Below are 26,706 nucleotides of genomic sequence, written 5' to 3'. Positions count from 1 at the left end.
TACAAAATCCAGAGATTGACCCATGCATATATATAGTTAATTGATTTTTTGACAAATATGCAAAGGCAATTTAATGAAAAAATGGTCTTTAAAAAAATAATGCTGGAACAATTAGACATGTATATTAAAATTTTGATCTTGACTCATACATTATATACATAAATTAACCCCAGATGGATCATAGACCTAAATGTAAGACCTGAAACTATAAAACCTCTAGAAGAAAAAATAAGAAAAAAGACTTTGTAATCTTGGGTTAGGCAAAGGTTTTTTAGGACATAAAAAATATAATCCATAAAAGAAAAAAATTGATCAACTAAGCTTCATCAGTACTAAACACATCACTATTCAAAAGATACTGTTAAGAGAATGGAAAGACAAGCCACAAGCTGGGAGAAAATATTAGCAAAAGGTCTTCAAAGGTCTTCAACGGCCTCCTCTACCACACAGAGTTCTTTAGAAGCCAAGTCCCTGGGCTGATGAAGTTCCTGAGTGTGACAGTCAATTTTATGTCACCTTGACTGGGCTGTAGTTGTCGTTGTTCAGTTGCTCAGTCATGTCTGACTCTTTGCAGCCCCATGGACTGCAGCATGCCAGGCTTCCCTGTCCTTCACTATCTCTCAGAGTTTGCTCAAACTCATGTGCACTGAGTCGATACTATCCAACCATCTCATCCTCTGTTGCCCCCTTTTCCTCCTGCCCTCAATCTTTCCCAGCATCAGGGTCTTTTCCTGACTGGGCTGTAGAGTGCTTGGATTAAACAGTGTTTCTGGGTGTGTCTGTGAGGGTGTCTTTTTAATGAGATTAGCATTTGAATCTGTGCACTCAGTAAAGCAGATTTTCTCCCTAATTCAGGTGGCATCATCCAATTGGGGGCTTGTAGCAAACTAAGAGGTATAAGAAGTTTGCTTCTTTTGCTTCCTGTCTTCATGAGCAGTGACACTGGTCTTCTCCTGCCCCCAGACTAGGATTTACACCTTTGACTACACTGGTTATGAGGCTTGTGGACTAGAATTAATCATTGGTTTCCCTGGGTCTCTAGCTTATAAATAGCAGATCATGGAACTTCTCAGCCTCCAATTCAACACTGACAATCTCTTTATATCTACACTCACATTTCTATATATCCTATTATTTCTGTTTCTCCAGAGAACCATGACTAATACACTGAGTCTTGAGAAGGAAAAGAAACACTGGATATGTTCAGTGTGAAAGAGAGATAGTCTAGGAACCTGCAGATCCAGTTTCTGTCTTCTATCCATAACCCAGATCACTCAGGATACCCACAGGGAATGCAAAACCAGAACAGAACAAACAGAAAGAACTCAAAGCAACAAGCATGTCTAGATTTGGTGAGAACTTATTCCCCACAAGAAAGGAATAAGCTTAAAAAGAGTTCTAATTGCTGCATGTATCATTTTAACTTGGGGATCACACTCTGCACATGCAGTCTCATTCCAGCCACCAGGTCTGTTATTGGCTCAGATAATAGGAAGTGGTAACAGGTTCAGTTTATATATCTTAAAATAAATGTCAAACCTAAAGGAAATCAACCCTAAATATTCATTAGAAGGACTGATGCTGAAATTGAAGCTCAAATACCTTTGGCCACTTGATGCAAAGAGCCAACTCATTGGAAAAGATGCTGATTCTGGGAAAGACTGAGGGCAGAAGAGGGCGACAGAGGATTAGATGGTTGGATGGCATCACTGAGTCAATGGCTTGCGTTTGAGCAAACTCCGGGAGACAGTGAAGGACAGGGAAGCCTCATGTGCAGCAGTTCATGGATCATAAAGAGTCGGACATGACTGAGCCACTGAACAAGAAAATAAATGTACCCTTGAAAAGCAATTTATTGTTTTGTGTGCACACACAGGTCACTCTGGTCTGTTCATTCAACTCAGACACCTATGCACCTGCTCAGCACCTTTAGTCGTGTCAGACTCTTTGAGATCCTTTGACTATAGCCCGCCAAGCTCCTCTGTGGGAGAATACTGTACAAGGCAAGAATACTGCAATGGGTTGTCACTTATCTGTCCAGGGGATCTTCCCAACCCAGGGATCGAACCCACGTCTCTTGCATCTTTGCAGGCGGATTCTTTACCCACTGAGCCACCTAGTCTGTGTTTTCACTACCGTCTGAACCCATCCTTCCCTTAACAGAGCCACTTCCTTCCTTGAAGGCAGACTAGACTTGTTAACTTGTCCCCAGCAAGGCTCCTAATCTCTTCCTCAACCTTACAGCATATAAAATATTGGGCAATGGTTGTGTATTTGGTGTGTGTGCTGAACATCTTAATTTGTTCAACCATTCCTCAAAGAATTGAGTTTCTCATAAAACCTGTATTTGTCATCATTCTGATCACTCACTCAGGCAGATTTCCTCAGATGACTAGGTCGCATTTTCAACTCAGCAGGTAGTATCATCTCACTCATATGTAGTGGAGGACTGCAACCAATCATTTGGACTAATTCAAGGTGTCATCCCATTAGAATGCAATAGTCACATAAAATACTTTAAGAGCTTGCAGTCAACTATCACAATATAAAAGCAGAGTTCCCTGGAGAACACTGACGGAGAGTACTTGAAGGCTGAATTCAGCCTCTCCCCATCTTCCTTCCCCCCTCCAACCTGTGAAGTTGCGTCTTGTGACCAGCACCAGTCAGACATTATTTTGTGTTATGCTACGATGAAGTCTGCTGAAGGAAGCTGTTGAGAGGGCTAAAAAGCCAGCTTCAATTACACTCAGGGGTTCTGAGAGGGCATTTTGTCTTAGAAACTCTAAATGCCAAGGACACAGTAGTGTCCACAGACATGGCTTATTGAAGGCTTAAAGAAATCACGTTTATCCAGATATAATTCCTGACTCCCCACTGTCCAAGTTATGAATTTTGATCTTTTATTTAAAAATTTAAAGTTATTACACACATGAAACTTAAAATTCTTTTTGCAGGTAGGCAGGGTCATAATAGGGAGAAGGAAACGGCAACCCACTCCAGTATTCTTGGTTGGAGAATCCCTGGGACAGAGGAGCCTGGTGGGCTGCCATCTATGGGGTCTCACACACGACTAAAGTGACTTTGCAGCAGCAGCAGGATCATAATAAAATATTCCAAGAATGCACTAGGTGAGGTTCATACTGGTTTGTCTACAAGTTTATGGTTTGTACTTAGAAAATTTCTTATCAGAAGACCAGGGACACAGCTTTAAGGCTGAATTAACTCATATAGTGTATCCCCCAGTTAGATCTGCTTTTCTTTCCGTCCATTAATGATTGCCTATTAAAAGATGATTTACTTTGAAATTTGTAACTAAGGGTCTCTTTCATGTTACTTTGCTAGGAAGTTTTGTTCCTAGTGATCACTGTATATATAGTAATCACATGATCACATTTAATATTCTGATGGTTTTATTAACAAGTATATAATACATATATTGCATACTGTATATAGTATATGAGGACTGTACAGTACAAATTTATGTTCACAGTTTGACATGACAAAATGTCATTACTGAATTCCCATTGGACTACAGAGTAGAAACAGAGAAGGAACATTAAACATTCACATCTTTAGTAAGAAAGATTACCAAAATGTTTCAGTATTTGCAAGTATACTAATGCATGCTAAAAACCTTTACCCATTCAGTCTTATTAGCTTATAAAATATATTACACTTTATTAAAAATTTCTGCATAGTTTATACAAGTATTAAAGTACTGTAAATGTAATAATCCTGCTATATTTGCAGGTATGGTTTAAGAGATGCTAAGCAGAAAGATTATTTTGACCCTCTAACACTAAGTACATAACAGCAAAAAAAAAAAGTGCTAGTATTTGTAAAACATAGTATTGTTGTAGCCCTCGTTTAATGCATGTAAAATGGCTTTGTAAATGTATTATTTAAGTGAATTTGCAATCATTTAGAAATTGTTAACCTTGACCAAGAAGAGAATAAAGACCACTCTGAACAACTTCATGCATGACAGTGATTCCTTCAAGATGACTGTGTATTTTCAAACCAACCAAATTATTTTAAAACCTTAGACCTTTGAGATTGTCTTTTAAACAATCTAATCAGGAATGATGTGCAGATATACAGTATCAGCAATATAGTTTTTCAAATTCCACATTAGTGCAACACTGATAGTGCAGATGGGTGTTTCATAAAATATACACATACATATAGAGTTCCCCTGTAAATCTGTTTCAAGGCTCTTGAAACTTCTGGTATTTAGCCATTTCCTTAGTTGAACATAGCTATGCTGCTAACACATTCTCCAAACCAGGTGATTTAGAATGGTAATGCCCATGTATGATGTAGGTTCACATTTTAGAACTCTAAAATTATGATGGTTGCAGATTTAATTTTTCTGACTTCTGCCCCAGGATGACACTTGGATAATCATCAAAGAAATTCTATAACCAACAGAATTCATACAAGACCAACTTCATGTTTACAAATCATTCTCATCAATTTAAAATATTAAAAATTAAAATCACCATTGATAGTAACATGGCATATCATTAAAACCACACGTTCAAGGGTACCTTATCTTGTATTGGAGATCTTCCACAATAACAGCTAAAAATTACTAAGATACTAAATTTCTCAACTATCATATTAAAATACAAATATATATAAAAAAAGGAAAATTTGGTTAACAGCCAATTGGTAACTGAAGTATATAGGCCAGCATGGGAACAGAACAAAGCTTCCTGGGTTGCTTTGTTTTCAGAGTTGAAGTATATCCTTGTTATGAAGTGTATCTTTGTTACCATATCTAAGCGGGTTGAATAAGTCTTTGCAGGGTCCTGCTTGCTTTTTTGAAAAAAAATTTAAATATGCTATAGCAAACACGAATTAAATTTCATGAGAACCCATGAAGCTTTCTATCAGCTGGACTTTGACACAAAGCTAATTATCCAAAGATCAATTTTCTACCCTTTTTTGCCTCTTTTCCCACCTTCAAGATGGGTTAGAACATGCACAAACTGGTTAGCTCATTTAAAAAAAAATGTTCTTTGCACTCCAACTTCATTCTTCGGTGTGTTGTGGAAGAACCATTTCAAGCTATAAACACTTTGGCATGAATGTGACTAAGCATCTACAATATAGACAATACCTACTTTTCCAAGAGCCATTTTTTAAAAAAATCCCTCAATTCATGTCATAGTTGCAAAAAAAAAAAAAAAAAAAAAAGCCTCATAAGGATGGTTTAATATTCTAAACAAATTTTGCAGTGCTTAAGAAAAATAAAAGTAAAAACCAAGTGCCACATAACAAATTACTCTGCATTTCTCAACTATATCTCCTTTCAGTTGGATCCGAGGGCTGATAAGCGGGATCTCTTAGGTGCGCAGTCCCTACAACTCACTTTTATTAACATGGCGCCATCAAAGTAAGCTCCCCACTCGATCACAGGCCTCCAGAATCACTCATGCACTGATGTTTTAAAAACAACTGAACAGGATATTCCTCCCAGTTACGGTTGTGTTAGATCCTGAGTTGTGGCTGGGATGAATCTTCAGGATTCCGTTCTTCTCTCTGCTCCTCCTTCCTTTATCGAGGGATGAATGCGCATTTACTTACATGCACCCACACTAGACCACCGTCGCCCACTTTCTTCAAATTTAGGACCAATGGCATTTCTATGCGTAGATTATTTTTATCGGCATTTACACTATGGTGCTCAAAAGCCTGCTTTTGAAAAACTTCCCCTAAAATAATGGTGCTATTCATCTTCAACATAAACACGAGTCATTTTCAGTTTGTTCTTTTCTGATAGGATATTTGATAATGACAGGAGATTGCCAGCTCCGACAGTAAACATCTGGGAATTTGAGCTACATTTATGAATCCCTGAACTGTGGTTTTCCAGATTTTTCAGAAATCTGTCCCCCAAAGAAAGGTATGTTGTGCTTCACAACTATCTATATTTACAAATAGTGTCACTCAGGTCTTAGATCAAAGGAATCTATTAAAGCATTAGCAGACGCTTGTTTATGATATGTGTTTTGAACACAGATGACAGCCAATTAGGCACTTTGCAGCTCAAACAGAAAAGCTTCCATATGAAGGTTCCATGATTAATTGGATAGGGGAATACAATTACCACTCAAAGTTTTCCTGTTTGCAAAAAAGCTAATAGGTGGGGTAAAAGACGGCCATTCATACCCTTACCCAAAAGGTTTTTTTTTTTTTTTAACCATTTCTGGGCAGATATTTTTGTGGCATTCCTATGATCAATGCTTGGTAATCCACATTAAGGACATTGTATAACTAGAGACAGGTGCATGGAAAAGTCCACTGTATCTGGCTTTGTAACAGGATTCTGCACAGCTGAACATGCATAGAGACTGAAACTCTGAGAATGCTCTGCCCAGCTACAAAATGATGAAGTCTCACCAGAAAGCCCTTGCCCAGCAGGAATGGATGGCTTCCTCCTCTGCCCACCCTGCTCTGCTTCTGTTCCATGCCTCTTTGCTCCAATTCCATGCTAGGCAAATAGAGCATCCATCCCCTCAACTGACAGACATCACCCACCTAAATCAGCAGCTCTGGCTCCCTTCCCAGTGGTGGCAAAGACCTCCCAAGTAGCTGCAGGCACAAAGGAGGTTAAAGGATGTACATTTAGATGAGTGACAAATCCAAGTTGACAAGCCAGATATGTGAAGGACAATGGAAGAGCTGACTGTACTAGCCAGACAGCTGGCTGCACGTCTAGCTATCTGTGAAAGCTTATGCCCTTCTTTTTGCTGTGGAGCACCAAACATGATCACAGGGCACATAGGTCTGGATGTCTCTGGCAAGGACTAGCAGGCTGGATACTGTACTTGTAATACATTTACTTTGACGTTCTCTTGAGGAATACATGGAGAAACCGACAATTGGTTATGCTAGTTTACATGTTCCCTTGTTTTCATTACATTAAACGTATCTCTAAGAAGGGTTTGCTTAGCATCCCCAGAAAAAAAAAAAAAAAGTGTTCACATTCTTTAGGTCTGACCCGTGGTAAGGAGAGGGAGGATTAGAGGATACTTACTACTGACCACATGGAAGTTTGAATGATATAAATTCAGATTCAGACCAGCTGAATCGAAATTAAAATGTACATGTAAAAAATGAGTTAGCTGATGGGAAGGAGGATAGAGAGAGAGCTGGAGGGTGGGGGGCCCCACTGAGGCGGGCGGTGGAGGTGTTCACACGAGCATGTGGCGCTTCCTGTGCAGAGCAAGGTGGTCGGAGCGGGAGAAGCTTCGGTCACAGTCTGGACACTGGAAAGGTTTGATTCCAGTGTGTTTTCGGAAATGTCTTGTGAGTTCATCAGACCGAGCAAATTTCCATGTGCATCCTTCCCACGTACATTTGTAGGGTTTTTCTCCTGCAGAGAGGTGGGGGAAAGGAACTTATTTTTTTTCTAAAAGCAAAAGGATATTAACAATTAAAGACAGCAAATATTTTTGTGCTAAAGCTCTTGACAATGGGAAGGGAGTTTGGGGGGAGGATGCATATGTGTATATGTAAGGCTCAGTACCTTTGCTGACCATCTCAAACTATTACAGCACTGTTAATAGGCTATGAGCTTAGTCACTCAGTTGTGTCTGACTCTTTGTGACCCCATGGACCATAGCCCACTAAGCTACTCTGTTCTTGGGATTCTCCAGGTAAGAGTACTGGAGTGGGTAATCATTCCCTTCTCCTGGGGATCTTCTCAACCCAGGGATTGAACTTGGGTCTTCTGCATTGCAGACAGATTCTTCCACCATCTGAGCCACCAGGGAAGCCCATGTTAACAGGCTATACTCCAACATAAAATAAAAAAGAAAAATAGCTTTTGACAAACATTATTTCCAAGATATGATCATACATTTGTTCCTCAATAATAGTGCCGTATCAACCACTAGCAGACAGACAAGAAAAAGAAACTGTCTTAATATGTAATTGGCTTTCTGCTCCCCACAAGGCGGGAAGGGTGGATTTGAAGAGTTCTTAAAGCATATTTATGGCACTGAAATCCACTCTAAGGGACTACCAAATAATTCTGGGTTTGCCCTTAATATTAGCGATGAACCTGTTCTTAATACACAGTGATCTGTATTTGCTAATCTTCAAGCTGTAAACCTACTTAGGAACTTAGCTACATGAGGCATTATCCATTCAATGAGAAGCCCAAATTGAAAGTCTGTGGGATTTTCTTTTTCAATAGTTTTCTAAAAATGTAAAGTCCCTTAGTCCCTATGAACTGAAATATTTGTCAGGGATTTCAATATTTTGCTTTTTGATCAGACAACACCACCAATGCCTAAGTATAATGCTTTAATGAAAACAGAGTAATTTCTCCCCACCCTGTCAGGGGATGTCAGGTTTCTGCAACTCTCTCCTGGGCGAGGATAATTCACAGGTAAGAAAAAGAAGACCCTTGCTGGGGAGTCACAGGCTTAGCTGGTAAAGAATCTGCCTGCTGTGTGGGAGACCTGGGTTTGATCCCTGGGTCGAGAAGATCCCCTGGAGAAGGGAACGGCTACCCACTCCAGTATTCTGGCCTGGAGAATTCCATGGACTGTATAGTCCATGGGTCGCAAAGAGTTAGACAACTGAGCTCCTTTCAGTTACTTACTTGTGGGGAAGTCACAAGGACAGTCAGTATGAAGGTCTAAGGCAGCTAATGGCAATTTTACCTGTTTAAACTAGTAATAATGGATAATGGGCATCACAGTTTCACTTCCATTTACTATTTCATCAGTTTTCCAGAAACCTTAAAGGAGTGCCGTTCCTTGGTATTTCAATGACATATTCAGAATTTATACTACCTACTTTATTGCACAGAATATACATGTAAGAGGTAATTTTTCCTACATCTAAATTGTTATCCAAATACCCAATGTCTTTTTAATCTTATGTTGGCATGTGATAACATCTACCTCTCAGGTCCCATTCATGCCCCTGGGGAGGCATTCCCGAATCTGCTTGGCACTGCCCATTGGGTGATCCCCTAACCGCAAGGTTGTTGCCCTCAGCTCTCTCCACAGTAACACTGTGAAGAAACCGAAGGACATTTGTGTGCAGGATGGATTCCTCTGCCTCCTCTGCAGGATGAATTAAAAAACTTCACTTCCACTCTGCCAGCCACTTCAGTTCCTTTCCTCTTCCGAATCCCAGGTTGTTCTCTTTGTAAATATTCCTAACAAGAATGACTCAGAAGTCTCCAAAACCCCTACATTCTGTGTTGAGGAAATGTACAGAGATGCAGATGACTTTTATGCTAGAATTTCACATTAAAGACTTTAGGTCATGTCAGATGAGGCCTCCCATAAACATTAATCACCACTACCAACTGCAATTAATCAGGTTTGTTTAAAATAGTTTTGTACGAATTCCTTAAGATGTTTTGTTCATGAGCCCAGGGGACAACTTATGTTTTCTTCACCTATTTAACAATTTTTATAAGGTCTGCCTTGCCTGCTCTACATTCAACACCTGGCAAGCTGGAAAATACCCTAGAACAAATATGGAAGGCAATGGCATACAAGCTCCCTCCCTTTTAGAAGATGATAATTTCCAATATTTCTTTACTTTTCCTCCCTTCAATGACTTCCACTTCCATTAATTGCTGCATTTACTTGTTCTGCATGAAGAACTATTCTTTAATGTACAACATTTATTAAATGACAGCCTACACGAAGGCCACATCTTTGGTAACATAGGCCCATGGTTAAGGGCACTTTCCCCTCTGCTCCCAGTGGAGTTGTCATGCCCTTCTCTCCCTCTTACTACAGAGACCACAGAACTGCAAGTGGTTGTGAGACCTTGTTATGCAGATAAACCCTGACTATGTTCTATAATAAAAACAAATCATCATCAGAAACTTCATTCTTCACAACTGACGAGAGACAGCTGTAGCTGACTATGGTAACTTTCAAGATGCCTGAAAAAATTTCCCTGTAGTTATCTCTCAAAGACAGAACATTTAACACTCCATTCTAGTACTTCTTAAGAAGGTAAATGAAGCGAGTCTCGTAATACCTGTATGTGTTCTTCTGTGTGCTTTCAAGTGAGAGCTTTTAGTGTACACTTTGTTGCATCCGTCATAATCACATCTGTGTATCCTCCGCTTCCTTTGCGTGTCTGGAGATTCCACAGGTAAAGGTCTCTTCCCGGGCTGCACGATGACTGAAGGGTGATTCCTAGGAAAGCCAATGTCAAATGCAAAATGGTGAGGTGCAAGATCCTTGTCTTCAGGCTACCAAAAGCATCAACAACACTGGGCAGAAACAAACAAACAAAAAACCCAACAAAATAAACAGAAAGAAATTAGCTGATCAACCCAAGAAGCACTGCTATATTCATTCAACAAACATGGAGTGAGCACCTACCATGAGCCAGGCACTGTGCTTGGCACCGGGACACAAAGATGAATAAAAACAGGGTTCCTGCCCTGGAGGAGCTCACACTCTAGGGGGAGACAGACATGTAGATAAGTAACGACAGTAAGAAGGGTTAGGTGCTATGCTAGAGGGAGGTGCGAAGTGCTGGCAGAGTCTTTCCCTCAACAGAAATTTGCTTTGCAGAATTTTGTGGTTGGAGGCTAAACACTGTACTATGTTTTCTCACATGCCACTCTGGTTTCCATTTACTGTTCTTTCGGGGAAAACCTAAGAGGTCAAACGCCTAAGTCTCAGGCAACCACACTGTAGGATGTATCTATATTTTATCCTCTATGTAATTGGCATTTAGTTTGAGTCTCTTAAAGAGGCTTACATTTGATTTTGATCTTCAAAAAAAAAAAAAGTTGGCATGCTGTCTTAACCAATTCAGACCTTTACTGTTGCTATTATCCCTCCTTAGGAGAGAACTTGAGGCAGGGCTAGTGGTCAGGCGAGGGAGCACCTCTCCCAGGACCCAGGTGCAGTTCCAGGGCCCTCAGCAGATGCCTGCCATCCTCCGCACCTTCCTGGCTCCTCTCCCACACCCGCCTTTTCCTGTGCCTTCATATCTTTCCGGGATGGGGGAGAAGTTGAAATAAAATCCTGTTAAACATCATTACTATGAACTTCCTCTTTTTCAGAAAGGAAGCTGGTGGAGAGAAATGGCAGATGAGGAAGAGCCAGGAAAAATCTGTAGTTTTCTCAAGCTTCTCCTGCTGATTGATGTAAGTAATTAACAAGTTCTAATCTGTCCATTCGCTTCCCTAATGACTAATTACTTGATACATTACAAGCTTATGTAGTTGGTCTCTAACTGGGACAAAAGACTTCTTTTCCTTTTAAATGTGAATCTAAATTTCTTAAAATGTTATACAAGAACACAGGCGGGGGGCTGGGGTATGGAGGAAAGACTGGTGGAAAGGAAAATAAAGACTTAGTTCCTGAAATAAAACTCATTTATCTTGGTAAAAATATGTTAATAAATACATATCTTATCAACAACTTTTTCAGGCACCCAAAGAAGTGACTAGGAAGAGAATAAAAAGGTTCATTTTATCGAGTGACCTTACTTCTCAATTATTAGCAAAGAAAACTGTATTTTCTTCTATTTTTTTTAAAACTGTCAGTTTTGAGTATCACTTTACATTCCTACCCTGATGCTTAGAGGGACAATACCGAAGAATGAAGTTTAGCCAGTCTAGATACATGGAAAAGTGAGCATGAACTAGTGGAGGGTGGGGGTGGGGTAGGGAACAAGGACTTCAGTTATATAAATGTATAAGTAATGGAGAAAATAGATAAGTGAAGAGATTTATGGACAGTATTTTTTTTTTTAAATAAAAGTCCACTATTAAGATCCTTCAATAAAAAAAGTTTATCAGTTTACTTTAAAATTTCAACTTTAATGTCACTGACTGAAACTTTTCATCTTAAGAGAACTTTCGGAAATAAAGTGCTGAAGGAAAAATAGGAACAGTTAAATGTATCTTATGTGCTTCTGGGACACTGGGAGAGAATCCCAGATGAGTTCAGAAGTCTCTCCCAGTTATTAGATTTTAAAGGTTGGGAATCTAATAGTTTCTGGGTAGTAATTATGATCACTGCTTCAGTTACTCACTTTGTGAAAATGTCAGCCTCAAAAAAGGTACCCTAAAAGGCTGTGAACTTCAGCTCTAAATCCCAGCTCTACCACTGATGGTAGACCCCTGGCAAGGTAGTTACACTCTGTGCCTCAGTTTCCTCTCTATAAAATGGGTATATTAATAGGATCTCAGAACGCTGCTGTGAGTGACACACACAAAGCACTTAACACTTGGTCCAGATGAAAAATCTGCTCAACGGTAGCTGTTGCTATTTCAAGGTTCAGAAATCCACTTGTAAACTTCGTCTTTACAGTTGTCTAGTCTTGAGGAATTTTGGGGGGATGTCCTAACACCAGACCGTGAATCTCTACTCCAGGGTCCAGAGATGCTGGCAGCATCGGAGGGCAGTAATACTCTCGAGAGGGGTCAGCAGTCCATCTTGAGAGGGCCAGACATTGGTACAGGTTGAGGCTCAGGATCTTGGGATTTCATTCATCCTTGCTCTCTTCATGGCTTATTTTTAAGGAGGTTGTTTTGATATCTTTATAAGTAAGAAGTTAGAATATCTAGTAAATACCAGAGACCTGGTCATTGTTTTGAATTAAGCTGATCCCTCTGTTTTATTTTTCCACTGTTTATTCATGGCTGCACTGGGTCTTCACAGGCTTTCTCCAGGCACAGAATGAGGGTTGCTCTCTAGGTGTGGTACAAGAGCTTTCTCACTGAGGTGGCTTTTCTTATTGTGGAACCTGGGCTCTACGGTTTGTGGGCTCAGTAGTTATGGCCCACAGGCTTAGCTGCCATGAAGCATGTGGAATCTTCCTGGACCAGGGATCGAACCTGTGTCCCCTACATTGGCAGGCAGGTTCTTAACCACTGGACCATCGCGGAAGTCCAAGCTCATCCCTGTGAAGTTTGCTACAATTTCATGTACACAACTCAATGGGGAAATCTGATCTTCAAGATTTTGTTCTAAATACACTTTCATACATGTAAATAAAAAACAAAAGGAATCTGAGTGACTTTATGAATAATTCTAAAGCTACAACTTTATGATTAAGCAAAATGGATTTCAAAGCTGTAGTCCTCCCCTGAAAAGAAATGGCTTCCTAAGGCAAATATTGGCGCTGCCTCATTGAAATGGTACCAGGCATTTGGTTTCCAGTGATTCTTTCCTGGCTAGCTGGTTTCCTATGTGGGCTGCTACTGGGCATACTCCAAGACATTACTTAATCACATCTGTGAGAGAATTACTTGAAGAGTGCATGTTCCAGTTGTGGCTACTCTGTTCAATTTTCTGAGAGGCAAAATGCATTCTTCGATCAGCATTAGAAGAAGCACATTACCCATTAATCATTAAAAGCCATTTAACTTGAGATCATCAAAAGAACATTACTTTAAAAAAGAGATGCTTTCAGCAGCATTCGGAGCAAGAATATTTGAAGGCGTATTCCAATATTCTTCTTCTGAAATGTGTTACATTGTAAATTCATAATAACCTATACTTTGGAATAACCCCTTATAATCAATGGACCCCTCCCTTTGTGAGTAGATGGCTTTAGAGCATCTTTTTTATCATCTGTTTATGAACAATTACAAGTGCTAAGCCATGTTACCCGTTACCTTGCAGAGACATATGTCATTCTAAAAAAGAGGCAATTCAGCTGTGTCCATTTTGGTTTGCTGTTGTTGTTTAGTCACTAAATTGTGTCTGACTCTTTGTGACCCCATAAATTGTAGCCCACCAGGCTCCTCTGTCCATGGGATTTTCAGGCAAGAGGAGTGGGTTGCTATTTCCTCCTCCAGGGGATCTTCCTAACCCAGGGATCCAACCCATGTCTCCTATATTGCAGGTGGATTCTTAACCACTGAGCCACCAGGGAAGCCGCCCATTTTGGTTGGTCAGTTTTTCCTGTCACTCAAGTACAGAAGCAGATGCAACTGGCTAGATATGATCTAAACATGGCAGGAAGAGCGCACAGCTGGAAGGAGATCAGCCCAGGTCCCCTCTGCTGCTGTTAATGGTGTGATTACAGGAGACTCACCATGTCTTGGCTCATCAGTTCTCTATTTGCTCTGACTCCCACATGCTTGTTTTGGGAGAATGAAATAACTCCTTTGAAAACACTTGGAAAAGTTCCTTTTTTTCTTTTTCTTTTTTTTAAATTTTGTGGGAAAGGAGTGCTATGCAATTGTGAAGGGTAACAATGAAAAGACCATCAGAGGGTCTCCCTACTGGTGCAGCTGGGGCAGAAGATTCATTTTCTTCTTCTCATGTATCAGGGAGTGGATGAACTCTCCCCCCCTCCAAAAAAAAAAACCAAACTGAGTTGGTTCAAATGATAATTAACCCATGAGCTATTATGAATGCACCTACTTGGACTGAATGTAGATACAACCAGAATTTATTTGAAGTTCCAGAAAATAGCTGTTCTAAAACCAGATAATTCATATTCTGTTACAGAACTTGTCATGAAAGGGAGAGAAGAATGCAAAAGATAAAGTAGAAAGGGGGGCAGAAAAGCTGGAGAAAAAGTGATATGGGAAGGAAGTAATAGAAGGGAGTCTGAGGAGACAATAACTGTTGTACTTCCTCTGTACTAGGCAGCTGGTCCTTAAACTCAATGTTGAAAGGACTATAACATAAGAAAAAATAATTATAACCAATAATGTAAATAAAGAGAGAGCAGGGGCAAAAGACTAAGTGGCTAGGCCAAGGTCACACATATGGTGGAGAGTAGAGCTGGGATCAAAGATGTTGGGCCCAAAGACGATGTCTGTACCTACTGCAAGCTCAGCCCCCAGTGTAAACCTTGGGAGAAGTCAAGGATAGTGCAAACCACAATAATGATGTTATTTAGCCTGTGTGTGACACCCTCACATGACAGCAAGTTAAACCACTGTTCAGGTGCCTGGATACTGATGGATACCGTGTAAACTTTCTACTAGATGGCATTTCTAAAGCAGACCAAACATTCTAGGGCACACATAATGAAAAAGACTGGAGAAGCTTCTCTGAGCAACATCGTCTACTTTCTGTTGCCATCGGACTGGGTTTTGGAGAATCTTTCCCGGGCTTTGTGGTTGGCCTGAAAATTTTGATCAAAGCCATATCCCATCACAGAAACAGTGTGCTTTATGAGAACTGACAACGGGAAGGACCATGAGTGATCCCATAAAGTTTTCAGGATCCAACCTTAAGTGGGGTATCTAGAACACCAAATCCAATCCACATTGGGATAAAGATGATGGGAGAACTATATACACATAGTCTGGAAGGACAGAAAAAAAACAGGATAAAAATGATTTAAGGGGTAAAGTTGGCAAACTGTAGGGTGACCGATTTACTGAAAAGTGACACAAGGAGTTGAACAGAGCACATTGATTCTGGAGAGATTCCATCTGACCCAGGGGCTGCCCCAAACGACCAGGCGGTCCTAGGAATCCACACCACATCCCTCGCCGGAAGCTCGTGCTTCCATTCCAGTTCCGAGATGCACGCTGCTATGCAATTGCCGGGCAGACCTCAGTATACTTACTCTTGCAACAATGCTTGCGGGGGGGACACTGAGTTCATTAAAGGGGGTGACATTTCTTCGGGATAATAATCTGTCCTCTGTGGTTCGATCCCAGGTTCTATTTTAATTTTTTTCTGCAATATAGGCTTCTCATATGATTCAATTACAGGTACTAAAAAATAAAAATAGAGAAGTTACTCTATGTACACTTTACCAATGTCAGCCTTTAAAAGCTTATCCCACAGCTTCTAGCTACCACACTGATGTGTGAGTATCTACTTTTGGCAAAATGATAGCAGAAATGAACCTGGGGGTGAAATTCTTACTTTGTTACCAAACACTATGTAGGAAGTTGGACTTTTAAGACATAGCCCCCAGGGGACTTCTTCCTTATGACTTTTGGTTATCTCCTTTTACAACAACCTGCTGCCTCTGACCAATCAGTAAACAAGCTGGTTTTTAACAGCAATTAGCTATCACATGGTCTAAAGCAGCCATCTCCAATCTTTGTGGCACCAGGGACTGGTTCTGTGGAAGACAGTTTTTCCATGGACTGGGGTGGGGGGTGTTGGGTGTGGGTGAATCAAGCCCATTACATTTATCACATACTTTATTTCTATTATTATGTCAGCTCCACCTCAGATCATCAGGCATTATATCCTGGAGGCTGGGGAGCCCTGGACTAAAAATATTTCTTAGGAGCCTTTTGTACCTAGAACCATGCTGGCATTCAATAAAGCAAAATGTAAAGTCAAGATTCTTGTTATCCCGAAGTTGACAAGTACATAGTGAAACTAATCGTTTCATGGCATTAAACAGACAGCCTGATTCTTGGGAGCTCTTCCAGGATCAACACTTAGAAAAAGGAAATGCCTTAGGCAGCCTCTCAGTCGAATATTTCCTTTGCAGAGTACAGCAGCTCTTGGCCCCTTGCTTCCTCTGCTCCCTTAATCAGACTCCCTGGTAGTGAAGACCTACAAGTCCGGATTCCTGGCGGGGGCGGTAGCAGTGTGGGTGAGCTGCAGAACAGAAAGGTACCTTGCATGCTACTACTGGAATTTTCCATCTCCTCCGACAAGGAGACCATGAGCGGCTGCTGGAGGTGGCTGGTGTACATGAAGGGGACAGGCTGCACGACGACGGGCTGGATGACGGGCAGAATGCCCGGGCTCCGGATGCCGTGGCGGGACAGGGCTGCGGCCATCACCGGCGGCATGGACAGCGGCACGCTGAAGGGCTGCACACCGGGCGGTGGCGGCGAGTACTTCTTCCCGGGCGGGCTGGAGGAGGACAGGCTAAGCCCAGGCGAGGCTCGCCTATGCGAGGGCTGGAACTTCAGGGCGGACGGAGAGTTCCCGGCGGAGGGCGGCGAGCTCCGCTTGTTGACTGTGAGGTCCACCGGCTCCATCTGCATCCCGTGAGACAGGCCTTCCGGCGTCTGGAAGAACTTATCCGACAATGGCGTGGAGTAGATGACGCCGTACTTGTTGGGCTTCATTGACTCCATGTAATTAGACGGGTATGACTATTAGAAAACACAGAAACGTATCAATGGACAGGTGTGTTTGCTTGAAACACGAAATAAGATGAAAATACACAACAAGGCACATTCAGTTACATGGACTTTCATAAATGGTTTGGATTTAGATATATGCTTGACACACACACACACAAATACCATGAAAGAGTTGATCTAATAAATGTAGGCACTAAAGTTAACATGGTAACTATGTCACAGACAAAAAAAATCTCAAGTTTAATTCTACAGTGATAGCCATATCCAATGTTAAGATTGATGATGACGCCTGGAAAAATTCTAAAACAGGTTATAAAAGGCTTATGGGCCTTATCATTGGGAGTTGGGATTCACCAAGAACCAGCCAAGCCAAGGAACCTTATTGCTTTTCTGATGGGGTTTCTTAATTGGTAGGAAATACCCTCCTTGGCTTTAGCGTGCTCCACCTGAGCATAAAGACACAGAACATTTCCCATATGCTTGTGGATAACGTGGACAAACAGAGCCACGTGGTAGTGCCTTGGGATGCTCTCCAGCCACTGACCAATCCATGCCAAGGTGACCACGAATCCTGGCTTTAGTGCTAAATGTACGACATCTGAGGAAATGCCTCAGTATCATGCAACTCAGGATGGCTAGTCACCGCACACACTTATATACAGAAGGCCACCCACACAAAGGTGATTATGTTCTTGGCCCCGACTTGTTCAACGATTTATTTACAATTTGAGACACTGCAGAAGATGACTTAATCTCCAAATCCGAGGATGACACAGAACTATAAGAGCAAATAAGGACTTAAATAAGGACACGTGATGTTGGAAGGGACTTGCATACAAGCTGAGGCTTTGCCTTCTCACCTTTCCTCCTTGCTACTCCCTCATCAAGAGACTGGGGGATAACCTAAGAAGATACTGGAGGTGAGATAATTAGTCCCCTCCCAAATCTAAGATCTGTTCATAACTGACTTAATTTGTCTTCAAATACATTCCTTTCTTACAATATCAAGATAATGTAACTCTCATTTACCAGGTTGAAATCTAAATCAATTGTAATTGCCCACTATGGGTACTGTCCTTGGCCATGGAATTCATTAAAATTACTTCTATTCCTTAAGAAACATTTAAAGTCTGTTGTAGAATGCCTAAAAAAAAATTAAACTCAACATAAACCCTTTACTTGCATGCATTTTAGGGGAACATGTTTTCAGTGGTAACATGTCAAGTCTGCCTGCAGAGGATTACTTATATTTGAATGCTTTATAGTAAGGGTGAAAAATAACATACTGTGCCTCTCTCCTGGCTCTAAAATTCAATGCATTTGTGATTCTGAAGCAACACTAGCTCACAATGCAACTGAGAAGACCCACTAATGGGAACTTATAATTAAACCGCTTAAATGCACTATTAATTTCTGAACCTCCCTGGCCCCTTCAGTGGCCAGTAATATGAGTTATTAATAACTGTGAGACAGCAGTGGTTTTGACTGGGATTAGTACTGAGATCACACCCTTTCTTCTCTGGGCCTCATCGGGTGAATCTCCACCTGGCTATGCATCCGACTCATCCGTGCTGCTTTAAAATCCCATTCCTGCACTTTCAAAATAACTTTATTATGTTCAAAAGCAGTTCTATAAAAGAAGGCAAGAAAAATTACTATATAAATATTAGACATGCAAGTGTCATGAGGATATGTCAAAACCTGTCAAGGAGGTACTGGATACTCATCTTCTAGGAGGCTATGACGTTAAGATTAGAATTGGACTCAATGAGATGCCTATGAGATGAACTTAACACACACTGGGGTCCCGGAGTCTTTTCTTCCTGCTGTATACAACAGGTGTTTACTTCAGTGGGCTTTGATTGTATCAGGTATTCTTCAGACTTTACTAAGCACACAGATTCACCTGGGAATCTTGTTAAAATGCAGATTCTGAGTTACTGGGGAATGACTCAAGGTGCCATATATTGGCCTTAGACTAGCAGGGCTCTAGATGAGATATAGAATAAAAACACTAATTTTTATTACTAACATTTGGTAAATTATTTAAATGCAGTTTAAACGTGGGGAGGGAGAATTTTCACTAATAATACTGCTTAAAAACAAGAATATGAGGATATAAAATCAGGAAACACAAAACAAATTGTTGTTTTTAAAAACAGTTTTGAATTATGTATCAAACATCAAATGAAGACTACTTCTACCGTTCTTTAGAATAAGACACACATAGGTGCAACACAAGGTGAGAGGCTCAAAATATACAGTAATATTAATATGCAATAGATTTAAATTGAAATATTAAAATAGGCAAAAGCAAGAGGCACAAGGTTTGTGAACAGAAATTACACATTATGTACAATGAGGGCTTCAGGAAGTAATTAACTACAGGAGTAAAAAAGATTTCTCCTAGTTCTAAAGTTTAGCCAGCTTGATATAATTTTCTAAAGGGCAAAAGTTCTGGTACAAGAAACAAAAACTCCAGGAAATGGGAGGCAGTGTTCATTGTTTCTACTCACAGAAATGTAGCTTCTCCCTTATTTTCAGCCCTAGTCTTCAAAGACACCCCTATGACCTAGATTTTAATACCAAGTTATTGGCCACTACATAGGAAGCAAGAGGAGGACAAACGTTTCTTGCTGTCATTGCTGGATTTTTCTATCTGTGGGGTGAGTTTAAGGAAAGCAGGAATTTAGAACCTGGGGGATTTGCAAACTTAATAACCGTCTCAGGTTTCTCAAGCCATAAAGAAACAGCCACACAGAGCTGAATTTTATAAATTATGCACATTTGCACAGTTTTGCTGAGAGTCTTCCCTCCTGTGAATGCCTCCTGTCCCCTGGACATGTGGTCTTTGGAAGGCTCCAGGGCTAAAAGCAGGGGGGCTGTTTTGTGTGCAGGGGTACACAACTAAGTCCAGTGTTAACTATTTCTGGTCTGACTGCTTCGCCTGAGGGTGAAGAAATGTGGTTCTTCAAACTGTCTCACTAGCAAATTTCACAGCAATGTTTACCAGAACCTTCTATGAGGCATGTTCACTTTAATCATTTGGGTGGAGCACATAAGCCATGCAATCAGCTTGCAACAGTCTGGTTCTCCGCAGCAGAAGGACTGACACAGGGCTTGCCTGGGGTGTGTGCCTTGGGTGGATACACACTGGTAATAGTTGCTTCCTCTCTGTTCCAGAGCATTCCTGTGTTCTAATGAAGCAATGCAAATAAGTGTGCCTGCACCAGCAAAATCCACATCAGCTACAAATAGTGATGAAGCAGAAAGAGGTCCTCTGGCCCCTGCTGGGCATCCATGGCCCTACCGACTCAAGCAGAGGTTTCCTCCACTCCTCACCCCCACTAAGGGCAGCAAGGGGGTTACTTTGCCAAAAGGTCTGCTATTAAGAAGGGTTCTTTCCCTCTGTGGTAACATGCATTCAAGTGTTCACACCTCCGTGCCCTGGGTTACTTACTTGTCGTGGGTTATTTAAGTGTCAGTGGAGTGGGAGATGATGGTCCAGCCCAAGTGCTCAGAGAACACTGGGTGAATGGATGGTGTGAATCAACACGCTCTCTGAGCAAGTTTTTACCACTGACCAGGCTCAGCATAATGATTTTTTGATTCTCAAAAACAAAAAAAAAAAATTTTTTTAAGTATGATGAGGAAAAAGGCACAGGGTTTAGATAATTTTCCAATGCTATCACTTCCTATGAAAGTGAGAATTAATAGTTTCTCATTTTATTGGAAATAGTTTTGGTGAAGTTTTCCATTACAAGATGGTTTAAGTGGATGGAGTGACTGCATGAAACGTGGGTGAGTCTCTGTTTCACTATTCATTAATATGAAAAAAAAAAATGCGACCGTCCGTGACAGGGCGATGGCAAGTCAAAGGAATCTTCATACCAAGGGTGGAGTTCCAAGTGCAGGAAGGCGCGGTGCATTTATAAACAAGCTCTTTGGAAACAGCAAATGTCATGCCCCTCTGTGCAAACAAAAGTAGAAAGCTCTCTTTCTACCAGGCTCAGAAAAGTCATGAAAAGTTTCTGTTAGAACCCGGCAGAGGGACTACCGATTTTAAGTACTTCTTAATCTGTAAGGAGTCTGTTAGATGATAATTTTCATTAAAGAAAAAAATACACTTTCTTCAGAAGTAATCTTCCTTTAGGAACAGAAGAATATGAAGGGATACTTTAAAAATTTTTATTTTCTCATTTCCTGAATTAAATTCTAGTTTTCAACCTCTTTGGCAGTACTGGTAAAAACAACTCCTTTACATGTTCATTTTATATACACCTGCCATTTCATGTTTTACATATAAGTATCTCCAATTTTATAAATAAGAAAAAAAATTGGAGACTCAGGGAGCTTCTGATAGCTTTGCCAGCAACACATTGACAGTAAGTAGCAGAGATCTACAGCACAGAATGGGGGGGGTGGGTGGTACTCTGCTCCCCCTTCTTGCAAATCTTAATAGGATCGACAATCCAAAGTCTAGTCTGCCTCAAGGCACAAGGTTTAGTGAACAGTATGAAGGTTTATACTTCAGTAAGAGAAAAATGACATTTCCTCACTTTCTCTAAATTATAGCAAAATACCAACTAGGCAGATTATTTTTACTCTTCTTTTCTTTTAGGGAAAAGGGGTGAGAGAGGGGAGTACATCAGAGTCAAATATTTTTATTCATATGTGGAATTGAAGCAAAAACCAATCTTACATGTTACTGCTTCATGTTTAGAACACTGACCTGAATAAACAAAGACCTCAACCTTTTAGGTCAAAGGCAGAATGAAAAAGAGAAAAGGAATAAAGGAACAATAAATCAGATTTCATATACTTCCCCTATGAAGGTAGGAAAGATAAAATGTGAAGATTTAAGAGTGGAAACAAAGAAACTTCATTGTAAGGCCTGGAACTCTATTTTGGTGAAACAATATAATTAAATTCTATAAGCATCAGCAGAACTTGAAAACTAGAGCATGAAGGAGAAAAAGACCATTAATTGCAAAAATACTTCCACATATTTTAACTCCATGCATTAATATGTTACAGCATTACAAGTATAACTATTACAACAAATTCATTTTATTTCCATTTTTTTTCAGCTAAGTGCCTTTCCTTGTATGGTGAAGTTCATTTTAGCTTTAAATTAGGCTCTTGTGACACATTCTCATGCTTGATTAAAAGCTCTGGAAGTATACTGAATAGTAAAATGCATCACTGATGGGCCTCCATCATTTACCAAATTAATCATAGTCTCTGGTACTAAAACCCTATTCATATTTCAAGGATACAATTAATGAGAACATTTTATACCTTAATATTCCTCCAGTATGATCATGCAATAGTTGGGGGAAGGGGTTGATGACAAAATGAGTAACATTAGAAGCCAATTTAGCTTTTTGATTAATAAAATTCTTATTGCTCTCTTATTATCATATGGTTATACAGTTGTTGGGCAAGAATGTAAATGCTATTTCCTTAAAGCCACTCTGATTTAACTTTTCACCATACACACTGGTAAACACTAGCGCAGAAATCTCCATGGCAACTCAGTTCCAAGGGCCTTGGAGTGACCCCCATGTCTCGTATAAACAGTTTTGGCAGGAACCTCCATAGTCAGCGCATAAGGATGATCTAATTTTTGCAAGCGTGTCATTACCAACCTTCAGAGCCACAATTCAGGCCAAGTTTTTCCCCTTGTGAGTATTTTCCAAGCCCGAGGAAGAAAAGCGCAAGACAGAGTTGAGAGCATGGCCGTGTTATTTCACATTCACTAAACCAGATCCCCTCAAGTCTCAACCACTCCCGGCTTTGCAGTCGACACCTTTCTGTTGTCAGCCCTGTCCAACTTCCACAGTGCTGGTGTTGTACCTCTATAATCAACTGGACTCATTACTCCTTCCCTGGTGGTCGACAAGCATGAAGACGGGGGTAGCTTAGCACTAAAGTGTTGCAAGAGACGGTGAATGTAATTGCCTCCCAGCCACCACAGACTCTTTTGAGTGAAACAAAATTCCATTCTCAGGGTCAAGTTCTTTCGCTAGCTTCTCCCAAGTCACAGCTCCACAAGGCTGCCTGCTTGGAGTTTAAGCAAATCATTTTATTCTTAACATATTTTTACATGCAAAATGATCAAGGATTTTTTTCTCCCAATTTTCATCTTTTTAATGAGTTTTGTGAAGGATATCCTAAGTACTATGTGAGGCAAAATGGAGTCATTTTTTTTTGGCTTTCAATCCAAAAAAAAGAAAAAGATTAACATTCACAAACATGTTTAAGAAACTCCTCTGTATAGCCTGGGTGGTCATCTTGAGTGAAAAATACCTCTAAGTAAACTCACTCTTGATGAAGATTTCTTGAAGGTACATTTGGAAACTGCTTCCTAATCATGATAAACATCGTGTACAGGTTTTTTTTTTTTAATGTTCCATATGCACATTAATTCCTTTAAACTAGTCCGGTCATTTTTTTTTTTCTTTTTGCCAAAACCAATAATCTTGAGAGCTCAGACTAAAAATCTGCTAACTAAGGGGTTTCTGTAAAACTATTTCTGTTGTGAGCAGATCTACCTGTGGCTCAGGTTCTGTGCTGATGACATCCTGGGGGTGGGTGGGGGACTGGGGCAAAGCATTTAAGAAAACATGGATCCTGTTTAGAAGTTTGCCTATCAAATGCCTGTCAAGTAATGAGTACTTTTAAGGAATAACACAACACACAGTAAAGTTATTACCACTTGGAATAAACAAGAAGTGTTTAGTTTTGGAAAACTTACCACCGAGACAGGGTCCATGGCCTCCTGCTTGACAGGGACTGGGTCAAACATGAGCATTCTTTTAGTTATGCTTTCTAGGGTGCTCTGGTGTTTAGCCTGGAAAACAAAACAAGGTGTCTGTCTAAATCCTGAGGTTACTTTCAACACAAACTATTGAAAAAAGAATTTTCCTCACCCTGCTTCTCTGGTCCTTCCCCTCCCCTGCCCCCAGAATGGCTGGAATTTGTTTTCCTTACCTATGAAAATGCCATTTTATATAATTAAGACCAGACTCCATGGTCATAACCAGGGGAGAGCCAACTGGCATTTCTAACTCAAATACATAAACCCTGACGTTTCTGGAACAATAGGTACAGCCCTCCTGAGCAGCCAAGCTTGTTTAATAAGATTACTGAGCAGCTCAATAGAAGTTCACATTATATACAAATGTTAAAAAAAACTTTCCTTTCCATCTTATGTCATAAAAGAAAAATCAGGGAAAAATAAGGCAGACAAAAAGACAACGTAGAAGCAGTTATCACGACTATCTTTGTTTTTATCCCCTCAAACTCTTTTAAAATGGATTGTAATATGCATACTATATAGTATCCATAATTTTACTTAACAATTATTGGGAAAATGTTTCTTTTCTAGTAAGTATGGTTTCACACCATCAAGTTCAGTGTGTCACCATGTGAACCAATCAGATTTTTTTTTGACCATGCTGAGCAGCAGCTGGTGGGATCTCAGTTCCCCGACCGAGGATGGAGCCCGGGCCCCATGCAGTAGAGTGCAGTCCTAACCACTGGAGAACCAGGGAAGTCCCCAGTCAGATTTTTTAAAAATTCCTCTTACTGGGCAGATTGCTTCTAAATTTTCACTATTACAGACAGCAATGAGCATTTTAATATTTACATCTTTGTGCATGTCCTTAATTTTTAAGATAAATTTTATGAAGGGGAGTTCTTGAGCGAGAAGCATGTACATTTTCCAAAGCATCTGCTGTATCATCTAGCAAAGATACTCTGTAATTGCCATCAACAAAACAGAACCTGTTTCCCAACATCTCTACTGGCCATGTGCATGACCATTTAAGAAAAATTAAAACCCCGCGCCTCTTGTTGTTTTCTAAGTACTTTTTCAATATGAAGAATATTAGCTTGTAGTCACCCTCAATTTCTCCTTATCAGGAAATAAGCCAATTTTTAGCCTAATGTAAAGACAATGTCCATCCTGACCCTGTTTGATCTTTCTCTTTTTCTTTTCTTATTCAAGTGCTATCCCTTTTCTTCCGTGTTCTGTACTAGTCTGCTATTAGTACTGTATCATTCCAACTGCTTCCTCACAAGACAAAATATTCAGTCTGATGAACATTTATTAATAACTGCATTTCACAGACCTTCAACAACCTTCAGGCCTCTCTTATCCAAATTTGGTTTAAGTGTTCAGCACTTTGGTTAAAAGTGAGGTCTTTATATATCACCTTTGTTTGGGTGGGAAGGTGAACAAGTTCTAGATGGAGTTCCACCTGAAAAAGGTATAGGAACCCCTGTATTTCAGTATTTAAACTCCCCATCCCCACCTCCCTGATGACAGTCCTGTCGTTAGTGATGTCCATGCTCTATGGGTTAAACTAAGATATCTTCGCACACAATTATAAAAGTAATACTGTGTAGTTCTTGTGCTTCACTGCTTTGCTGAAGAAAGACTGTCCTGGGTCTCATGACAACACGTGAATATCATCATTAACTCAACATAAGGCCCTGACTTCAAAATTATATTTTCCTATATCACAGGACGTATTATAATCTGCGAACACAATCTGAAACCGGGCTGCTCAAATCAATGGTGCTACCACCCTCTTCTGTGTCCCAGTAAGAACAAACCCCATAGCCAGTGAAAAATGGATGATTTCATAATGAAGGATGAAAACCCCTTTTGTGTCTTGGGATCTATTATTAACCAGTTCCCAGCCTAGCAGCTGTACAGATGGATATGGTGCTAAGAATTGCTGTCCAGGGCCCCAGAGCGGACCATACACAAAAGATGTGAGATCGCTTGCTTATATCAATGAGGTCAGATGATTCAGCAGCCTCGACCCATGGCTGGTCATCCTCCCCCAAGCTTTTAAAATTTAATTTACTCTTACAGATTCATCCACTCCACTAGAGAGTATCTTGCTGCAAATCCTTCTAAATAAAAGCACTCATATTCTCAGGAGTATAGTGGAAGAATTCTGATCCTGAAACTCAAGCAGGAGATCTGTGCTTGACCCTCTCCATGGGGGAGTGGATGTGGGGAGGCCCTTTTTTACATGCAAAATGCAGAGGGCAACTCTTTTGTCTACTTCCTAAAAGATTTATCTTCAAGGTTTTGGGGAAATTAAATGAGATTAAAAATAATAAAAAAAAGAGAGAAACTTTGTTCATCTGAATATGCACACAATTTTTCAATCTATAAAACTATACACACAGCATTAAATTTGTTGATTCTGATCTCTGGAACAATGTCAAGTACTTGCCTCTTTCCTAGAATATTTAGCCTTAGTGGTCAACACCACCCCCTCCCCAACACACACACCCTTAAAAAACTCAGACTAAATTCAGTTCAAAAAGCAATGGCTGCTTTCATTCTATCTGAGATCTCATACAGGACCCCGTCACTCGATAATTGCACGGTCCCAATAGTTTCCTATCATCTCTACTCTTGCCTTACCTGGAATCCTTTACTACCAGCAGGAGCAGCACAGTGGATGGGGTCTGGAGCTCATTTTGGTTTAAATCCTAACCCCATCATTTAGCTCATAAAACCTTTTTCAAATGACTTTTTCAAATGTCTACAGCAGTAAGTACTGAACCCATTTAGAAATGAATGACACGTTAAACTTGCTACAGTTTGTGTCATTTTAAGACATTAGTGAAAT

General features: G+C 40.3%; 1 protein-coding gene across 3 annotated transcripts in view; it reads right to left on the bottom strand.

Moving 5' to 3' along the window:
- Window positions 1–3,392: 3,392 nt before the first annotated feature.
- KLF3 (KLF transcription factor 3) overlaps window positions 3,393–26,706 on the bottom strand; it is a 35,157-nt gene continuing 11,843 nt past the window's right edge. For 2 of the 3 annotated variants that reach the window (XM_015096439.3, XM_060416954.1), the window contains exons 2-6: window positions 23,805–23,900; window positions 16,567–17,053; window positions 15,550–15,700; window positions 10,027–10,187; window positions 3,393–7,384 (exon numbers count right to left, since the gene is read on the bottom strand). In XM_015096439.3, coding sequence (XP_014951925.1) covers window positions 7,203–7,384; window positions 10,027–10,187; window positions 15,550–15,700; window positions 16,567–17,053; window positions 23,805–23,861 — 1,038 coding nt within the window. In that variant the 5' untranslated portion in view covers window positions 23,862–23,900 and the 3' untranslated portion in view covers window positions 3,393–7,202. Of the gene's footprint in view, window positions 7,385–10,026; window positions 10,188–15,549; window positions 15,701–16,566; window positions 17,054–20,504; window positions 22,728–23,804; window positions 23,901–26,706 lie in introns of those variants that run through there. The other variant, XM_060416955.1, reaches the window with a different exon arrangement.

This window comes from Ovis aries, chromosome 6 (genome assembly GCF_016772045.2).
Source record: "Ovis aries strain OAR_USU_Benz2616 breed Rambouillet chromosome 6, ARS-UI_Ramb_v3.0, whole genome shotgun sequence".
Taxonomy (NCBI): Eukaryota; Metazoa; Chordata; class Mammalia; order Artiodactyla; family Bovidae; genus Ovis; species Ovis aries.
This window is presented reverse-complemented; position numbering and strand designations above follow the sequence as displayed.